The sequence below is a fragment of the Sus scrofa genome, unplaced genomic scaffold (genome assembly GCF_000003025.6).
Source record: "Sus scrofa isolate TJ Tabasco breed Duroc unplaced genomic scaffold, Sscrofa11.1 Contig56, whole genome shotgun sequence".
NCBI classification, from domain to species: domain Eukaryota; kingdom Metazoa; phylum Chordata; class Mammalia; order Artiodactyla; family Suidae; genus Sus; species Sus scrofa.
Window position 1 is genome coordinate 97848 of NW_018085248.1, and position 18032 is coordinate 115879.

Here is an 18032-nt window from a genome sequence, read left to right on the forward strand (position 1 = left end):
ATATCTAGCATTCTTTTTGTTTCAGGTCAACAACCAGTGAGGATTCTGCCACCTATGAGTGAGTGTTAACTTAGAACATACTTCATGGAATCTCCTGAATGATTTGAGTATTTGCATTTGCACAGAGCACAGTTCCTTTGGTAAATGCTCTGAGATTTCTCAGAGGAAGGGTAGGTTGAAATACTACATCACTTATTTTGGATGATATTCCAGATTTCTTATTCAAAAATATCTGTTATTTCAAAATCTATGGATATGGAAATGATCCACCTTTGATGACTGGATGGAGAGCCATGATTGTTCTGAATCACATCTGGTGAGTCATTCATCCTTCTGTTGTCACCAACTCAGATTACATTTCATCATCACCATCATCATTGTCATCATCATTGTCAGATTATTAACTAGGGTTTCCACAGCAAACTACTACTGACTGGGAAACTTAAGCAACAGACATTTATTTTCTCACATTTCTGGAGGCTGGACCTCCAAGATCAAGGTGGCGATAACAGGGTTGGCTCTAGTGGGTCCTGTCTTCCCTGCTTGTAGATGGCTGCCTTCTCACTTTGCCCTCACATGGCCTTTCCTCTAAGCAAACATGGAAATGGTAGCTCTATTCTATTAGTGCCCCCACCCTTATATTAAGAAGCAACAGCTTTTTCAGTCTCCACTATTCAAAGCTTTCCAGCCTATACATCTGGTGTATGAATAAATAATTTTTTAGATTACTTCAGCCTCACCCAATTTATTTATTTATTTATTTGGGCCACACCTGCAGCCTACGGAAGTTCCCACACTAGGGGTCAATTGGAGCTGCAGCTGATGATCCATGCTACAGCCACAGCAACTTGGGATTTGAGCCACATCTGAGACCTACACCACAGCTTACAGAAACACCTGAGCAAGGCCAAGGATCTAACCCACATCCTTATGAATTGGACTCATTTCCACTGTTCCATGATGAGAACTCAGACCTTAACAAATTTCTAACTTCAGCCTCATCAGACATGCTGAGCCTGAAGTACCCAAATGAACTGATCAAATTCCAAACCCACTGGAACCATCTGAAATAGTAATAAATGTTGATGTTTTAAACCACTAAGTTTGGGGGTGATTTCTTTTATAAGGCAATGGTGTCTGAAATACTGCAGTAATTTAGACACTCTATTATTAGATAAACTAATTGAACTGGATGGACAGTGGAAAAAAATAGAGAAATAGATACTTTGTATATGCAATCAGTTGTATTGCTGGGTCATGTGGCACAGATCATTGTTATGGAATAATATTCAGCTGCTTGCCTCTTAAAAAAATCAATTCTTGCAAAAGTTGTAGAAAGGAGAGCTGCTTTGGATCAGAATGTGATATCGGTCATTTTTTTTCATCCACTTTTATGGTCACTGTGCACTATGTCAGAGAAAATGCTCTGTATAGACTCAATGAGCAGCAGGATCTACCTGTTACCAACTGTTGTCTGGCTCTGTCACTGCTGAGTGTCCAAAATTCCATCAGTAAATTCTATCACTAACTCCCTCATAGGGCACAATTCTCTAGAGAAAACAACCGGAAATTTGTGGCATCTTAGGTCACTAAAACTCCTCAACCTGGGAGTACTCTTGTGGAAAATTGGGCGAAGGATCCTGTGTTTTCACTGCTGCGGCTCAGGTCACAGATATGGTGTGGGTTTGATTGCTGGCTCAGGAACTTCCACCTTAAAGATTTCCATATGCAAATCTTTAAGAGGTGGTCTGCTCACAGCTTTCCCAGAAATAAGAGCAATAAATGATTCTTTTCTAAAGGGGAGATTCATAATACATTACCATAGTCACCATAGTCCACCTCTTATGCCCCTTGAATCCATTTCCTTTATGCACTGTGAGCATAGCACCCCTAGAGTCCTGTTTCTGAGGGTAACTTATCAGAGATCGTTAGGGGAATGAACTGCAGTTGATCTTAGAGCAGCACCTTCTACTTCTCATCTTCTTCCTTCACTGTCAATTCTATTCTGGCTTCACTTTTCACCCACAGCTCAACTGATCTCCACCATACTTTAGCTGGAGGTCTAGTCACTTCTTCAAAAATACTCTTCCTGACACCACTGTGTTAGAGCATCTCCTTTTCCACCTAATATTCAGGGCAGTTAGCTCTGCTAGTGTCGTACGAAGAGCCTCTTCTCTGAATTACTACAGATTGCACTCCTTCTAGTGCTCAGGGTGTAAGATTTAAGCTAAATTCAACACTGACAAATGGGACAAGAAGAAGAAAGTAAAGGATTTTATTATAGTATAATTGATCATTTTTGTCAACTCATTCTGAGGCTTTCCAGGATTTTGGAGTTTGCAGTTAGGTAAGCCAACCAACAAATATCCTTACATTTAAAAACAATTTCATTTGATTTTTTTTCATTTACAACTAAAATTATCCTAATTGAAACATATTTTTTTTGTGGCATATGGAGTGTCCAGGCCTGGGATTATATCTGAGATGTAGTTGTAACCTACTCCACAGCTGCAACAATACCTTTAATCTACTGTGCCATGCCAGGTATCAAACCTGTGTCTTTGGTTCTTCCAATCCTATTGTTCAACAGTAGAGATTCCATATTTTGTATTGAAATAGCCTTATATAATATATATGTGAAATTGGGCTAATTTACATCTTGTTAAGCCTTTGCATTCTATATCTATTTCTGAGCCACTATATGATTTTAATTGTAACATTATAATTTGTGTTGTCTTCTGGAATGACTCATTACTCTTTTAAAAGTTAAATGCAATTTGCATACATTTATGCTTTTAGGTGAACTTTTAGAAACAAAGAACTATCAGGCATAGTTCATTTTGTATGGAAAGGAATACAGTATAGTTGTACCATTTTCCCCCAAAGATATAGATTTAATGTACTGCCATGTTTTTAGACTAGAAATGTATATATGACCATACCTAAAGTAAGTTATTTTATTATATTGACAACTTCATAATAGTTTCTGTCTCAAAGGGAGAAGCTTGAGAGACTATGCAAGCTATGGGAAATAGAATTAGCCAAGTAGAACTGTTCAGTTTAGCCAAACAAAAGGGCTTAGAGCAGTCAGGCAAGTTTCTGGGAATACCATGGTCCAAGATCATTAGAGACATGTTACAAACCCTACCAAATTCACCACTACCATTCTTGCCTCATAGTAACAAGAAAGAAATGAAAGGAGCTCTAGGAGATTTATAGTGGGAAATTATTCACGCTTTGCCATTGGAGCTCCTTAATACAAAAGCTTACATGTTTTTCAAAGTGTCTGCTCTATGAATACTTGCAGCTGGATGACTGAGGCAGAAGATGAATTCTGCCACCCTGTGGTGAACACCGGGATTTGGGATTCAATGCTTTAGTGCTGCAAGTGGCAAGATGCATCTCATTTGAAAGACAAATCTTAGAAATCACTGGATTTTTGAGGAAAATTTAACTTCATCACAAATGCCTGTTGTGTCATGGATAATGTCAAAGGGTCATTTGCAAAATGATGGAGTAGCATTACAAATCTTAATGAAGTTGAAATAGCATATCCTGTTTTGGCCATGGTGGTCACTGCCCCAGGACCATTGGCTGCACTTGTCATGGGTCAGGAGGGTTGTCCTGGGCCCTGTGGCTGCATGTTCAATGGGCCCAGGAAGGACTTGTGTCTGGGGCCTTGGCGGGGCTGCAGGGCTAGGCCTGCAGTGTTGCCCTGAGGGCGACCTTGGCCCGTGCTGAGGGGCAAAGGTCCCAACACTCGGGCTCAAACCCAATGTCAACCTGCCACTTCACTGGACACTCATAGTTCTTGGGGATGTTGGGAAGGGAGGTCCATCTCCAGGGCCACATTCGGTCCTGAGGTATGCAGAGGGATGGGAATAGGCAGGACAGACTCAGAGACTCTTGGGCCCTCAGGGGGCATCCTGATGCCACGGCCCCCTCTTGATGGTGCTCTTCAGCCTGTAAGCAGGCCTGGCTGGGTGAGGGTCTTTGCTGCTGGTGCTGGGCAGGTGGGCCATGGAGAGCTGGCCCGTCCTCTCCAGGGAGTTCCTTGATGCTTGTAGTGATAGGGCAAGGCCTGGGTTCCAGGGATGGTCGCTCCAGACCCAGGGGCCTCGTGGGGAACTCCTCAGGTTCTGCTGGAAGTGAGCACACCAGGTCAGTGTCTCCCCCAGGCTCTGTGATCTGTGCAGGGTGGGGCTCCTGGTGGCCCAAATGGCCACCCTGGCCCCACCCTGAGAACATCCTTTGTGCCTGGGAAGGTTATGGTCAGTATCTGTGGAGGCTGCCCTGGGGCCCAACCCATGCAGGCTGAGCCTTAGAGCAGATGAGCAGGTGGACGGGGGGAGCAGGAAGGCCCTGGATGATCCATGGGTCACTGCCCTGGAAGGGGTATCAGGAGGGGACCCCTGCTGAGCCCACCTGGAGGGAGTAGGCCATATTTCTTCTTTTGCAGCTCAGTCATTGTGGCTTGTAACCTTTTGATCACTGTGTCATCATCCAGGGTCCATGGCTTGGAGATCGAGTACTGGAAAAACTCATGCAATCCCTCCAGGGGCAGCTTCAGGAGGCGTTCTGAGGATAAGGATGCCATCAGGCCAACAGGGGCCCCACTGGGAAGGTTCAGCCCCCACCCTGGGGCCTTTCCCTGGGGGCAGCAGACACGCTCTGCTGGCCCCAGGAGAACCAAGGCAGTGTCACATCCAGCAGCTGGCCCCATTCTTGCCACCTCTCCCAGGGCCCCTACCCAGCCTGTGTGTCAGCTGGCCCACCTCTGTGGCCTGAGCATCCCAGGCTCAGGCTTACTCACTTTGGTGAATCTTGATGATTGTATAGGCCATGGCTGTGAGCATTCGCTCACCCTCCAGGATGTATGCGTCCAGTAGTCTCAGTGTGAGTGAGAATGGTGTCTGTGGGGACAGCAGGCCCAGGAGGGGCAGATTGAGCAGGGCACAAGGTGTGTGTTGAGGGAGTGTCCTAGAACAGGGTAGGAGCCCCCCACTGCCTCTGCGTCCTGTGGTCCCACAGGCTGCCTCCAAACAGGCCCTACAGCTCTTAGCTGAGTGGACTGAAGAGGTCCCCACCAGGCCACCTGGGGTCCTAAGGGCCTGGCCTGCACATCTGCTGACCTAGAGATAAAAGACTGCCCCAGGCTCCACAGGAGCACCTCCAAGAAGCCTGGGGCTGACTGCAGGGTGGGCACGGGCTTGCCCTCCTCCTGGGCTGACCCAGCCTTCCCTCCAGGAGCCCAGGGAAAGACGGTTTGCCCAAGGACCCCAGTTCCCCCCTCCCCAGGGTTCTGGGCTTCCCCTGGGATGCCCCTCAGGGAACTGGTCTCCCTGGGCACACTTACATGGTCAATAAAGCAGCGCTGAAACCATGGCGTAGTGTAAATTGCTGTGGACATGTATTCCTTGTCCTGACAGAGGCACAAGTGATTGGGGCTGGCCTGCTTGGCCTCAAACCTCCCCCCCAGAGGCCCCATGCAGCCACCCCCCTGGCCAGTGGACCCCAGCTCAGGCCTGGCCTCACCAAGGCCAAGAACATGAAAGTGCAGGCAGGCTAGGCCATGTGAGGGCTGCTTCTACTCACCAGGTGCTGCTTCAGCTTGGGGAGCGTCCTTTCCAGAATCTTACCATGATGGGCCTGCAGTCTCTGCAGTTTCGGGAACCCCGGAGTGAAGAAGCCTGAGAATCCGCAAGAATCACCCCAAAAAAGTCAAAGGTGTACCTGGCAGGGGCTTATGTGCCCTTGGAACCCAGGGCCTCCTCCCTGCACAGTGTCCCCGGTGTGCAGGGCCCACTCCAGCCTGGCTGGATGGCTCTTCCCAGATAGGACTGGTTGCTTTTGAGGCTTGGGGTGGCCCAGGGTTGAGAACCTGCTCACTGAGGCCCAGCTTGGCAGGTGCCCAGTGCTGAGCATCAGGCAGGCATCTGTCTCTGGCACAGGCTCTCTCAACTGTGGCTACAGCAGGGGACAAGGGTCCCAGTACTGAGTGGCTGGGAGTGGCCCACGGGATGGGGGTGGGGTGTGCATGAACATTTCCTGGGCCTGGGAGTCAGGTGGGGGGCACAGCAGGGAGATGCTGCCACCTGGGCCTCCTCTGATCAGGGGCTTGGGGTGGGGTTGGAGGTGGCCTGGTAGCAGCAGAAGAGAGGCAGAGGGACCAGCAGGGATGGAGTGGTCTGGATGAGGCCAGCGCTGAGGGCTGTGGTTACAGGACGCAGACTGCTAGGGGGGAGCTGGTGACCTTTGCTGATGGGGAGATGAACCAGGTCAGTCCCTGGCAGCCCCACAACTGGGAGAACTCTGCAGGGAGACTCCTGACTCTGAGTAACATCCAGTGCTCTGTGGCAGTCACCTACCATGCATGGCATGTCTTTTGTTTTCCATCAGTTGGGCCAGTGCCCAGAAAGCATCCTCCTCATTAAGAAACATAAGCAGGATGGCGACAATCTGGTTCATGCCATGGCAGTAGCCCACCTCCTGCAAGAGTCAGACATGGCTGCTGGGACCACTTCAGAGGCCTCCACCATCCCCTCCCTGGCACTTTCACCTCAGCTTCTGGGCGGTCTCCCACTCATGCCTGGGCACCATCCCAGACCCCCTTTCCCAGATGAGGCATGCTGGGTGCTGGGAACCAGCAAGGTCTGGATGTCCTGCTATGAGGGGAGGTGGAGGGTTGCTGACTGTGGCCTGTGTGGGCCTGGCTTTTGTGTGGCGGTGGTGTGTGGGTGGCCCCAGGCCCTATTGTGGGCAGCCTATGGGGTCCTCTCAGGTTGTGTTCTTTGAGGGATTGTTTCAGAAAGAGCAGATGGGGCCGGGAGCTGCCTCCCATGGGCCACACAGGAGTTGGTTTGCTGGGACCTCTCATCCCTGCTAGGATTCTGATTCATAAAATGGCATTTCAGGATTCGAACTTAAGCGTTGTGACCACAGCAATGCTTTTTAGGGCCATGTGAACTTGCTATCAGCTCGTGGGCTGATGCAGCCCAGGAATCATGTGCCATTTCTGTCCTTAAAACTGGGGTCTGCACCCCAGCCATCCATGTCAGTTTCAGAGCAGAGGTCCCCCTGCATCATCTCTGTGGCCATGGGAGCTGACATCCTGACTGGTGTCAATAGGCCACTAAAGAAGCAGGGCCACTGTGGGATGGCTGACCAGGGGCGGGTACTCACCGTGTTGTAGACAGAGTAAGCTGCAAGCACGTTGAAGAGGGCTTGCTGCCTGGAAAGGGGACAATGAGGCTCACTATAAACACCTTCCACTGGTCAAGTGTGTGGTGCGTGTGGGACACTGGATGGAGCAAGGATTGCTAATGTAGGACAGAGCGATAAAATTGCGGGTTCCATCCCACTTTTCTTTTATAAATGATATGAATTGTTTAAAAAAGTAGACAAACATCAAAATGAGGTGTCATTTTGACTCATCTGACTCTCACTCCATCCTTCTGTGTCCTGGTCCAGCCTGCTCTCTGCTGCCCAGTGCCCCTCCCATCCCTGCAGGGGCCTGTTGACTTCTGAGGGCACAGCCATCCTCCCTCAGGGCCACCCCAGCCCTGTGTGCTCCCACTCCTGCAGGTGCTCTGCACGGGCCCCACTCTCACCACCTCAGGTCCAGCCCTCACCATCATGCCTCCTCTCCCCCAGGATCCCCGGGCCACCACACCCCTGCTCCCCTGCTCTCCTGCCCCAGGACCAGTGGCCCAACATCCTCACTTGATGCCGTAACGCTCCCTGAACATAATATTGTTTTGGAAGGTGTAGCTCACATCCATGTCGATAAATTTGATGTCCAGAGAGTAGAGCCTGGCCTGCTCTTTCATTCTCTGTGGGTAGAGCCGGGGGTGGGGGGGTGGCAAAGTCAGAGGCCTGGAACCCTAACCAGCAGAGCAGGCACTGCCAGCTCAACATGCTTGTTTCGGAAGCCAGGCAGGATCACAAGGGTGCCCAGGTCACAGCCTGTGCCCAGAAGCCCTGTGGATAATCAGCCTGTGGCTTCTCCAGTCCCAGACCCCCACCCAATGGTGACACACTGGCCAGGCTGCCAGATCCCCTCCTCCCCCACCCCACACAAGGGAGTCCAGGATGACAGTGCCTCTGCCCTGGTGATGGGCTTGTCCCCTGGGAGGCTGCTCCCAGGTGTGTGTGTCCCAGGGCAGTGGGATGCTGAGAGGGCAGCTGGGCCTCTGTCCCTTGACCCCTCTGAGTCCCACCACAGACAGGCTGGGTGAGGCAGAGGGCCAGAAGGGGAGCCCATGCCTTGTTTTCAGGGCCTTTTGAGAGCCTGAGGACTAAGTGTGATGCTGGCTCTTTTCCCACAGTGTCAGTGGGTGTTCACCATGCTCGGGGGCCTCTCAGATCACCCATCATTGAGCAACTTGGACACCTGTGGCCACTATCACACCCGCTCCCTTGCACTTCTCCTGATGATGCGCTCAGCCGGGTGCATAGAGCACCCACCCTGGGCTGTGGGACTTAGGGTGCCCACGGTGCAGATGGGGGCTGAGTGGCAGGAACTGGCCATGGGTAGGGACCTCTCTTGGTTAATGGATTGAGACCTGTTTCTTGACCCAGGTCAGTCAGGGCTGTGTTCATCTGGCCGGGTGGTCTCTATCCATGGTTTCTGTGGGGTCACCTTGCTCTTTCCTCTTGGCTTCTGTCCCTTGCCCTGTGACTCTGTCCCCCTCAGGGGTATGGGAGGCCTTAGTGTGATGCTAGGTGGCACCTGTGCAACCCTGGACTCAGTGTCTGCATGGTTGGCATGGCTTTCCTGGCAGGTGGGCCCTGGGCCTATAAGCCTGGGAGGTGCCAGGAAATCTGGGGACAGGCGAGGGTCCCTGAGGCACAGGTGGAGGGGCCATACCTGGTATTTCCCTTGGTTCTCTGCCTTCACCTTCTCCAGGTCCAACAGCAGAGACCATGCCTGTCCTCTCACCTGTGGGGGGATCCCCTTGTAGACCCGCCGGCGCATCTGCAGGTAAGAAGGGGTCCTAAGACTGGTGCAAGTTACATCCAGTGACATGAAGCAAGACTCATGCAGAAGTTGCTCAGGAGAGGCTGGCTCTGCCTGGGCCTGGCCCAGTCTCCCCCAGCTAAGGATAGGCTGTGGTGTGGGCATGGCTGGTCCACTCTGTGGGGTCCTGGGCTAGGGTGGCCAGGAAAGCCCCAGGAGACCCAGACCAGCCTCCTTCAGGGTCAGAATGCTCAGGTTTCTACCTTTTGACTGTCCCCGTATTTGCCCCAGTTCCTCAGCATCTTCACCCACTTAGGGGCTCGCCTGATGTCCTTGGCTCTTTGCTGGAAAAGGGGACATGGTGGTGTTAGCCAAGCTTCCTGCTTCCCTAAAGTAGCCCTGATTCAGGGCTCTGATCTTAGAGGAGGCATGAAGGCACAGACCCCTCACAGCCCAAGGACCCCCAACAACTCTGGGGTCAGGCAGCAAGGAACCACAGCCACTGCGTGGCCACCTCCCACCTCCCACCAGCATAGCATGGACTGGCTCTCACCCTTGCCTCGTGGGTGCTGAGGCTGTGGATGCTGAGGCCCTGGGTGCTGAGGCTAGGCTGCTCCTGACTACAAGGCAAGAGAAGTAGAGCTGTGAGGACCAGGTGTCTGGAGGCCCCCAGCCCCTGCCACCCCCCATCTTAACCAGGGATACCCTGACGGAGGAGGACCCAAGGTGGGTGCCAGCTCTGGAGCAGACTGCAGCACCCCAGGCAGTGCCCCTACTTCCACTGAGGCTGGCCACCCCCTCTGCACTGTGCACCCCCACTCCTGACCTGACAGGTGTGTGGCCCCTCCCAGAGCAGACCCAGAAACTTCATCCCAGTCTCCCCTCCCCCATCATGGCCAGGCCAGCCATCCTACCCTGAATCTCCTCCTGGCACCACACAAGGAGTCAAACTCCCCCTGCCTCTGTCACCTTCCTGTGAGCTTTTAGGTCCTACATTACCATCTCCTAACCATCTGTCCAGTATCTGAAGCAACATCTCACTGCCCTTCACAGTGTCCCCACATGGCCCCCTGGCTGGGCCCACTGCCCTTGGAGACCTGTGGGCCAGGTGCCCCTCCCCCTGTGGCCAGGCTCTGTAGAGCCACTGCAGATCAGGCTGAGCCCTGACCCTGACCCTGCTGGATGGCTGCCCTGGGCTGTCCCCAGTGTGGGTGTAGAGGCCACAGGGCTAAGGCCCAGGCTGGCTCAGCCTCCAGTTTTTCCTGTATATTCTTTAAGCTCTCTCACCCCAAGCCTAGTGTGGACCCTGGTCCCCAGTGGCCACCAGGATTTGAGGCCCTGAGCTATACAGAAGGGTTCTGCCTCTAGAGGTGTTTCTGCAAATGTTAACCCTCCCTGGGGAGGGGGGAGGGGGTGTCAAGATGACTCACGGCAAAAAGCCTAGCCTGTCTGTGGCCTTGTAGAGCAACAGGTCAGCATCATCCCATGGGTCCGCTGGAGGCCCTGACCGGCGCCCCTGAAACCCAGATGGGGCACCAAGGTGAGGGGTTACAAGCAGAGTGTCCTCAGGAGCCCAGGAACCTCTGATGGTGGCCCAGCATGAGAACCTGCCCCAAGGAGAGCCACCTGCACCTCATCTGCTCCTACCTTCTCTGATCCTGCATGGGACACACCTGCTCCTGCTGCCTCTGAGCTTCACATGGTCAGCCTTTGCTCTGATCCCCCAGGGACACACTTGCCCCCTTGGGCTGTGATTCCCCACCTTGGGCCTCACCTTCCCCCTCAGGGAGTGGTTCACACCTGGAATATTTTGATTCCCATTGGGGGATGTACCTGCTCCTGCTGATGACAATGACCTTTGGGCCTCACTTGTTCTACTTGGGTCTTGTCCCCACCAGGCCTCCCTGCCTGCCCTTGGCTCTGACCCCTTCCAGGGCTGCAGCTGCTCCTAATGGCTAAGCTCCCTCTGGTGCCTCACCTGTTCATAGCTGGCAATGATATCTGCTCATTCCAGGGCCAGCAGGGTCTCCAGCTTTACCATGTCTGATGCTGAAAGAAAAAATCCAAATATTCCAGTGCATGAAAGAGCTTCAGAGAACCAACAGGTTGAAGTGGGCCCCCTGTTGGCAGCTCCCCTTCTATCTGATAGACAGGAGAAAACTGTGCTGCCTGGGTGGGTGACATCCCAAACATCCTAACACTTCCACTTGCAGACCCTTACCAGCAGCCTGGAGATCCTGTCACAATGAGATGAGGAGGAAAAAGAAGGCGGCCAGGAGGCCAAGGCCAGCAGCTGTCCTGCAGCACCGGGGTGTGAGCTCCCTGGGCCAGGGGAGCTGAGGGAAGGGAAGCTGCCAGCTGTGGAGGGCCCCACAGGCTCATAGGACTCATATTTTGCTTAGGCATCAAAAGCCCAGGGAACAAAAGATAAACATTGATAAAGTGGACTTGATTAAATTTAAAACAGCTGTGCCTCAAGTGACAAGTGACACTGTCAAGAAAATGACAACCCACACAATGAATAAAAATGTGAGACTGACCTGACAGATGAGAGCAGTATACAGTATACATCATTCAACCAGTATACAGAATATGGCCAAACTCCTTATTCCACTATAGAAATGGCCCAAGTAGACATTGGGCAGAGGGCCTGAATAGACTTTCCTGCAAAATCAAGGCCAAAGGGCACAGGAGACCAATCTCAACATTAGCATCAGGGGGATGCAAATCAAAGCCAGCAGAGGACCAAACTTTTCACCCACTGGAGTGGCTGTTACTGATCAAATGAGGATGTGGAAAAGCTGGCACTTTCCTGTTTGGCTGGCAGGATTGTAAAATGGGGCAATTTCTTTGGAAAACCAGGCCTTTCTCCAAAAGTTAAATGAAGAGTTGCCACATGATACAACAGGTCCTTTCCCAGGTATACACCCAAGAGAGAGGAAGACAGGGACACAGATAGATGTACATGCACATTCATAGCAGAGCTACTCCCAAGAGTAAAAAGAGGGCCCCATCTAAGTAGCCCTGGACAGGTGGCTGGAGGACCAGGATGTGGTGGTACATCATTCAACCAGAAAAAGAGGGAAACACTGCCACGTGCTGCAACATGGATGGATATGATGCTCAGGAAAGAAAGCAGACACGGAGACCACATGCTGTGAAGTTCCATGGAGGTGCTGTGTCCAGCAGAGCCAAGCCCCGACAGAAAGAGGTCAGTGGCCCCCAGTGCTGGGGGCAGGGTCCAGTGGGGGTATGAACTGATAGATTTTTTTCATGAGGTAGAGGAAGGTGGAAATAGTGGTGATGGTGGCATGGCTCTGCTAATACACTAAATGCCACTGAGTGGTATGATTTAGCACCTACATTTGATGTGTAAATTTTAAGAAAAAAGCTCTGAGCCAGATTCCCTGCCTTCTGGGCCCCAGGAGGCACTGAAGTTGGAAGTGGAAGGTGCACAGGTGAATATAAGGCCCAGTATTCTCCCATCCAAGGAGAGTCCTTTGCTCTAGCCCACTAAGCTCTTCCCTGACCATGTGCCCACTCTGGATGTGTCCACTAGGGAGGCAGGGTGGGATGTGGGCACCAGAGATCTCTAGGACAAGAGGCTCCCATCGGTTCCATTCCTTTTTTTTTTTTTTTTTTTGTCATTTTGTCTTTGGGGCCACACCTGTGGCATACGGAGGTTCCCAGGCCAGGGGTCCAATTGGAGCTGTAGCTACAGCCAATGCCACAGCCACAGCAATGCCAGATCTGAGACAAGTCTGTGACCTACAACACAGCTCCCTGCAATGCTGGATCCTTAACCCACTGAGCAAGGTCAGAGATCAAACCCTCAACCTCATGGTTTCTAGTTGGATTCCTTAACCTGTGAGCCATGACAGAAACTCCTGCTCCATTCCTCTTAACTCTCAGCTGATTCTTCCTGGTGAATCAGGGAAGAGCACCAGCCCATTGGGGGGGGGGTGGAATTGGTAAAAGGATAATATATTTGACCATAGGCAGCCTCTGTGCTATGAGATCATCCCTAGGTTCACAGTTCTGAACAAGTCACAGGGGGAAGGGCCTCATTTTCCCTGTTCACATGGTGGGACACATCTGTTCTGGGACAACACAAAGAGGGTCTAGCCAATGAGGAACAGAGCTGGAGTCTGTGGGTCAGATGACACATGGAGCAATGGGGGACAGGATGCTGAACTGGGTGAGGCTCTTATGTCCCCAGCCCACAGGCCACACATGCTCACCCAGCTGGTGTCCCTGATCTCAGTGGGTTGGATGGGAAACCTCCAGGATCCAGGCCAAAGAAGAGGCTTGGAGGGACCATTGGGACCTGGAGAGTTGCCTGAACTCAGACCTCCTCCTCTGCAGTTGCCCCATGTTGCTCCTCGTCCTTCCATTCATGCCTCTCAACCTCTTCCTCTTCTGTCTCCCTAATGTCCGCCTCCCACCACCACTTTTCCACATTCCTCCAACATCCACACTCATCCACAGTGGTCTCAATGCTACATTCTGCCCATTCCCCAGGGCCCGTGTCTCCTTCATCCACCTCCGCAACAGTTCTCCATGTTCCTCCTCCCCATCCATGGCTCCTCCACCAGCCATTCATCCTTCTACCTCCTACATCCATCTCTCCACCTGATCCAGCTTCTTTGTAAGTCCACCTCTTCCTCCTCCTCCTGCATCCTCTCTCCTCACTACTCCTCCCCACCTTCCTTTTCTGGGCCAGGGGTCTGAGCTCAGACCTCAGGTTCCTCACAGGTATTCAGGTACCTCTGGAAGCATCCCACACACCACAGATCCCTGAGCGGGCTGCATCCTCAGTGGTTGGTGCTGTAGATCCTTGTCACATTAGCTACAGACCAGAGTGGTCCAGGCTCCCACCAGAGGCCCCTGTCCCCTAGTGTCAGTATGTGGTGAGGGAGCAAGTCACACTTACCTTTGTGTCCTCTCGTTGCTGATTCTGTGCCTCTTTGGTGGAAATGCACCCAGGGACGGGGTGGGAGAGGTGGAGAAATGGACGAGCGTCAGAGCAGGTCAGAGACCACAGGGCCTCCAACTGCCTGGGGACAAGATAAAAGTGAGTGCCGGGCAGAAGACAGAACTTTTGGTCACTGTTATTCCAACAACAATAGGGCTGAGGGCAGAGGTCACAGTTCATGCTGAGCCCATAACTAAAGACTCATCATCTCCAGGGGCAGGGCTGTAACCCAGCAGGACAAGATGGCAGGGGAAGATGACAGGGGAAGCTCTAACCTGTCAGATGATGGACCCGGGCATTTGGAAACTCAGGAAGGCTTGGTCCCCCAACCCTCACCTTCCTCCCTCTTCCTCTCTCCATCCCTCTTAGGAATTCAGGGAAGATAATGATGTGGACTCTAAGCTCCTGGCTTTGACATGACTCAGGCCAGCGATGGACCACCCAGGTAAAAGCAGCTCCCAGATTTCTCTGGGTCTGAGCATCAAACCAGTGGCTCACATGGGTACACTATTAAGTGACACCACCTGGATCCCAGTAGATGAGGCTGTTGGCTGGCCTGGACCTGAAAGTGTACTTCAGCCCCTTCTCCATCTCACCTTCATTCTCTTCCATCCACCTCCCACTCCTCCATCTCCTTGTGCATGGTCCTCCCACTCTCCCTCCTCCATCTACATTTCCTCCATCATCCCCCTCCCCATCCATCAAAATTTTATTTTCTTCCTCACAGTCCTGTCTTTAATGCTCCTCATCACTCACCTGCTTTCTCCATCCTCCTGCATCCACCTTTTCTCCTACATCCATCTCTCCTCTGACTTGACCTTCCTTCCTCTCCATCTTCCTTCTCCTCCTGTGCCTGCATCCTCTCCCCTCCTCCTCCTCCTCCTACAGCCTCTCCCCTCCCTCCTACTCCGCCTCTTCCACTTCTGGTCCAGGATTCTGAGCTCTGACCTCAGGCTCCTGACAGGGACTGAGGCACCTCTGTCAGCAGCCCACATTTCACAGAGGCCTAAGGGGGCTACACACATGGTGGTTGGTGCTGGATGTCCTTGTCACCTCAACCTCAGACCAGAGTGGTCCAGGCACCCACCATGGGCTTCTTTACTTGAAGTGTCAGTAGGGGCTGAGGGTACAGCTCTTGCTCACCTTTCTGACTCGCTGTTAGATGTGGGCCTCTCCTCTCAAGATGGTAACAAGGTAACCAGGCGGGTGTGGGGATCAGGTGGGTCAGAGCAGGGCAGGCAGGTGAGTGAGCGTCAGAGCAGGTCAGTGACCACAAGGGCCTCCAACTGCCTGGGGACATGAAGCAGAATGGGTTCAGAGCAGCAGATACAACTCTGGGGTCTCTGCCATTCCAACCAATATGGTGCCCATCCCACTGGCCAGGAGCATCACTGACTCCTTGACCTGAAAAGTGACTTTCTTTTCTGGGAGGGTCCTCTGTCCACACAGGGGAGCATCAGCAGGGGGAGATGGAGACTGGCTGTTCTGGAAACTTGCAACCAGCTGGTCCACCAACCCTTCTTGCACTCCTCCTCTCCCCTGCCTGATTGCAGTGCCAGGAGGATTCTGATGTGGACCCTAAGCCCTTGCCATTGGATTTGAATCAGGCCAGCTATTTCATACCACCTTGTCCTCACCCAGCTTCCTGAGGTCCCTGGGACTTAGCATCTACCCAGGGTCTCAGTAGGGTACAAGCATTGCAGGGACCCCATCCAGGTGGCCACCAATAGAGCTGGTTCTGGGCTGGCATGGACCCCCTGCTCCCCGCTCCATCCATCCATCTGGGACAAAGGTCAGATGTCTGGGTCAGTATTAAGCACATAACCAAGGAGGTTATCCTCTCCAGGGACAGGGCTGTAACATGGCAGGAGAAGTTGACAGGAGCAGGTGTCACCTGGCAGGTGAGGGACCTGGGCAAATAGGTCTTCACTAACATTTGGACCCCAACTCTGACCTTCATTCATTCCTCCTCTCCCCTCCCACTTAGGGTTTCCAAGAAAGTACTCAAGTGGACTCTAAGCCCTTGAAGTTTGACTTGACTCAGGCCAGCAATGTGCCACCCAGGCCTCACCACACTGCCGGATTTCACCAGGTCCAAGCATCAAACCAGGAGCTCACTCAGGTACACCCTTTAAGAGACCCCACACATCTCGCCATACTACCTGCTCTGGGATGGCCTGGACCCCCTTCTTCCCCTCCCCCCTCTTCCATCTGTCCTTCAACCTCTTCCATCTATCCATCTCCTCCTGCTCAGTCCTTTCCTCCCCCTCCTCTATCTATTCCTCTTCATCCTCCTGCTCTTCATGCTCTTCCTGATCCATCTTCCTTGCGTCCTTCTCCTCACCTCCGTTCATGTTTTCTCCTCTTCTCACTCTTGTTCCTATTTCTTATCCTCATTCACCTCCTCCCTCCATCCTGCTGCATCCACCTTTTCTCCTGAATCCATCTTTCCTCTTGCTAGACCTTCCTTCCTTTCTTCCCATCCTCCTCCTCCTCCTGCATCCTCTCCCCTCCTGCACCTCCTTCAGCCTCACATGTCCATCCTTCTCCCTCTCTTCCTTTTCTGGACAAGAGTCTGACCTCTAACCTTGGGCTCCTCCAGGTCGTCGGGCACCTCTGGCAGCAGCCCGTAGTTCATGGAACCCAGAAGGGGCTTCATGCTCAGGGATTGGTGCTAGATGTCCTTGTCACCTTGACCTCAGACCCATGTGCTCCAGGCACCCACCACAGTCCTCTTCCCTTGAGATATTGGTAGAGGGTGAGGGTGCAGCTCAAGCCCACCTTTCTGACACTCCCTGTTGGATGTGGGCCTCTCCTCTCAAGATGGTAAGAAGGTAAGCAGGTGGGTGTGGAGATCAGGTGGGTTCGATCAGGGCCAGAAGATGAGCAAGCTTCAGAGCAGGTCAGTGACCTCAAGAACCTCCACCTGCCTGGGAACATGATGCAGAGTGGGTTCCAGGCAGCTGCAAGTTCATTCTAATTCCACACAATATTGGGCTAAGATCATAAGTAAGGGTCAGTACTGAGCCCAAAATGAAGGAGGTCATCCTTTTCAGGGACAGGGCTGTAACCCAGCAGGGGAGGATGACCACAGACAGGTGTAGCCTGACAGGTGATAGACTCGGGCACATGAAAACTCAGGAACACCCGGTCCCTAACCCTGCTCTTCCTTCACTCTTCCTCTCCCCTCCATCCTAGGGGTTCCATGGTGAACCCTAAGTCATTGCCATTGGACTAGAATTAGACCAGAAATTTCCCACCCAGGCCTCCCCCAGGTCCCTGTGGTTAGCGAGTTTGCAGCATTAAATCAGGATGTAAATCAAGTATAATCTCTAGCAACTCAACTTGGAACCCAAGAACAACTCTCAGGGCTGGCCTGGACCCCCTGCTTCTCCTCCACATCTTCTTCCATCTCTGCTTCATCCTTTTCCATCCACTTCTTGCACCATCCATCTCCTCCTGCTCAGTCCTCCCCCGCTTTTAACTCTTCCTCCTCCATCAATTGCCTAACACTTCATCCATCTTTTTTCTTCTTTCTCTCACGCCTGTCTTCATTTCTTCTCCACACGCACCACCTCCTCCCTCACCTACATCCAACTCTGGTGTAGCTGGACCTTCCTTCCTCCCATCCTTCTCCTCTCCTGCATCTGCTTCCCTCCCTCCTACTCTGAACCTTCCTTTTCTGGGCCAGGTGTCTTTTGCTCTGACCTCAGGCTCCTGACAGGGACTCAGGCACCTCTGGTAGCAGCCTGCACTGCAGGGATTCCTGAGGGGGCTGCATGCTCAGAGGTTGGTACTGGAGGTCATTGTCACCTCCCCCCCCAGCCCTGAGTGGTCTGGGTACCCACCAGTGACCTCTGTTCTTGAGGTGTTGGTATGGGGTGAGAGTGCAGCTCCTGCTCAACTTTCTCACTCTCACAGTTGGATATGGGCCTCTCCTCACAAAATGGTAACAAGATAACCAGTCAGGTGGGGGAATCAAGTGGGCCAAAGAAGGTTGGGCAGACAGATGAGCAGGCGTCAGAGCAGGTCAGTGACCACGAGGGCCTCCAACTGCCTGGGGACACAAAGCAGAGTGGCTGTCAGACAGCAGGCAGA

The 18032-nt window shown here is 52.5% G+C and overlaps 1 protein-coding gene across 3 annotated transcripts in view; it reads left to right on the forward strand.

The window, feature by feature from the left end:
• LOC110258920 (leucine-rich repeat extensin-like protein 5) overlaps positions 1-18032 on the forward strand; it is a 73609-nt gene that overhangs the window by 37221 nt on the left and 18356 nt on the right. Inside the window, exons 2-3 of one of the 3 annotated variants that reach the window (XR_002341282.1) lie at positions 8909-8983; positions 14304-14379. Coding sequence is in view for 2 of the 3 variants with exons in the window: in XM_021082205.1 (XP_020937864.1) it covers positions 8909-8983; positions 11173-11213 (116 nt within the window). In the remaining variant the exon portion in view is untranslated. The other 2 variants (XM_021082206.1, XM_021082205.1) reach the window with 2 other exon arrangements.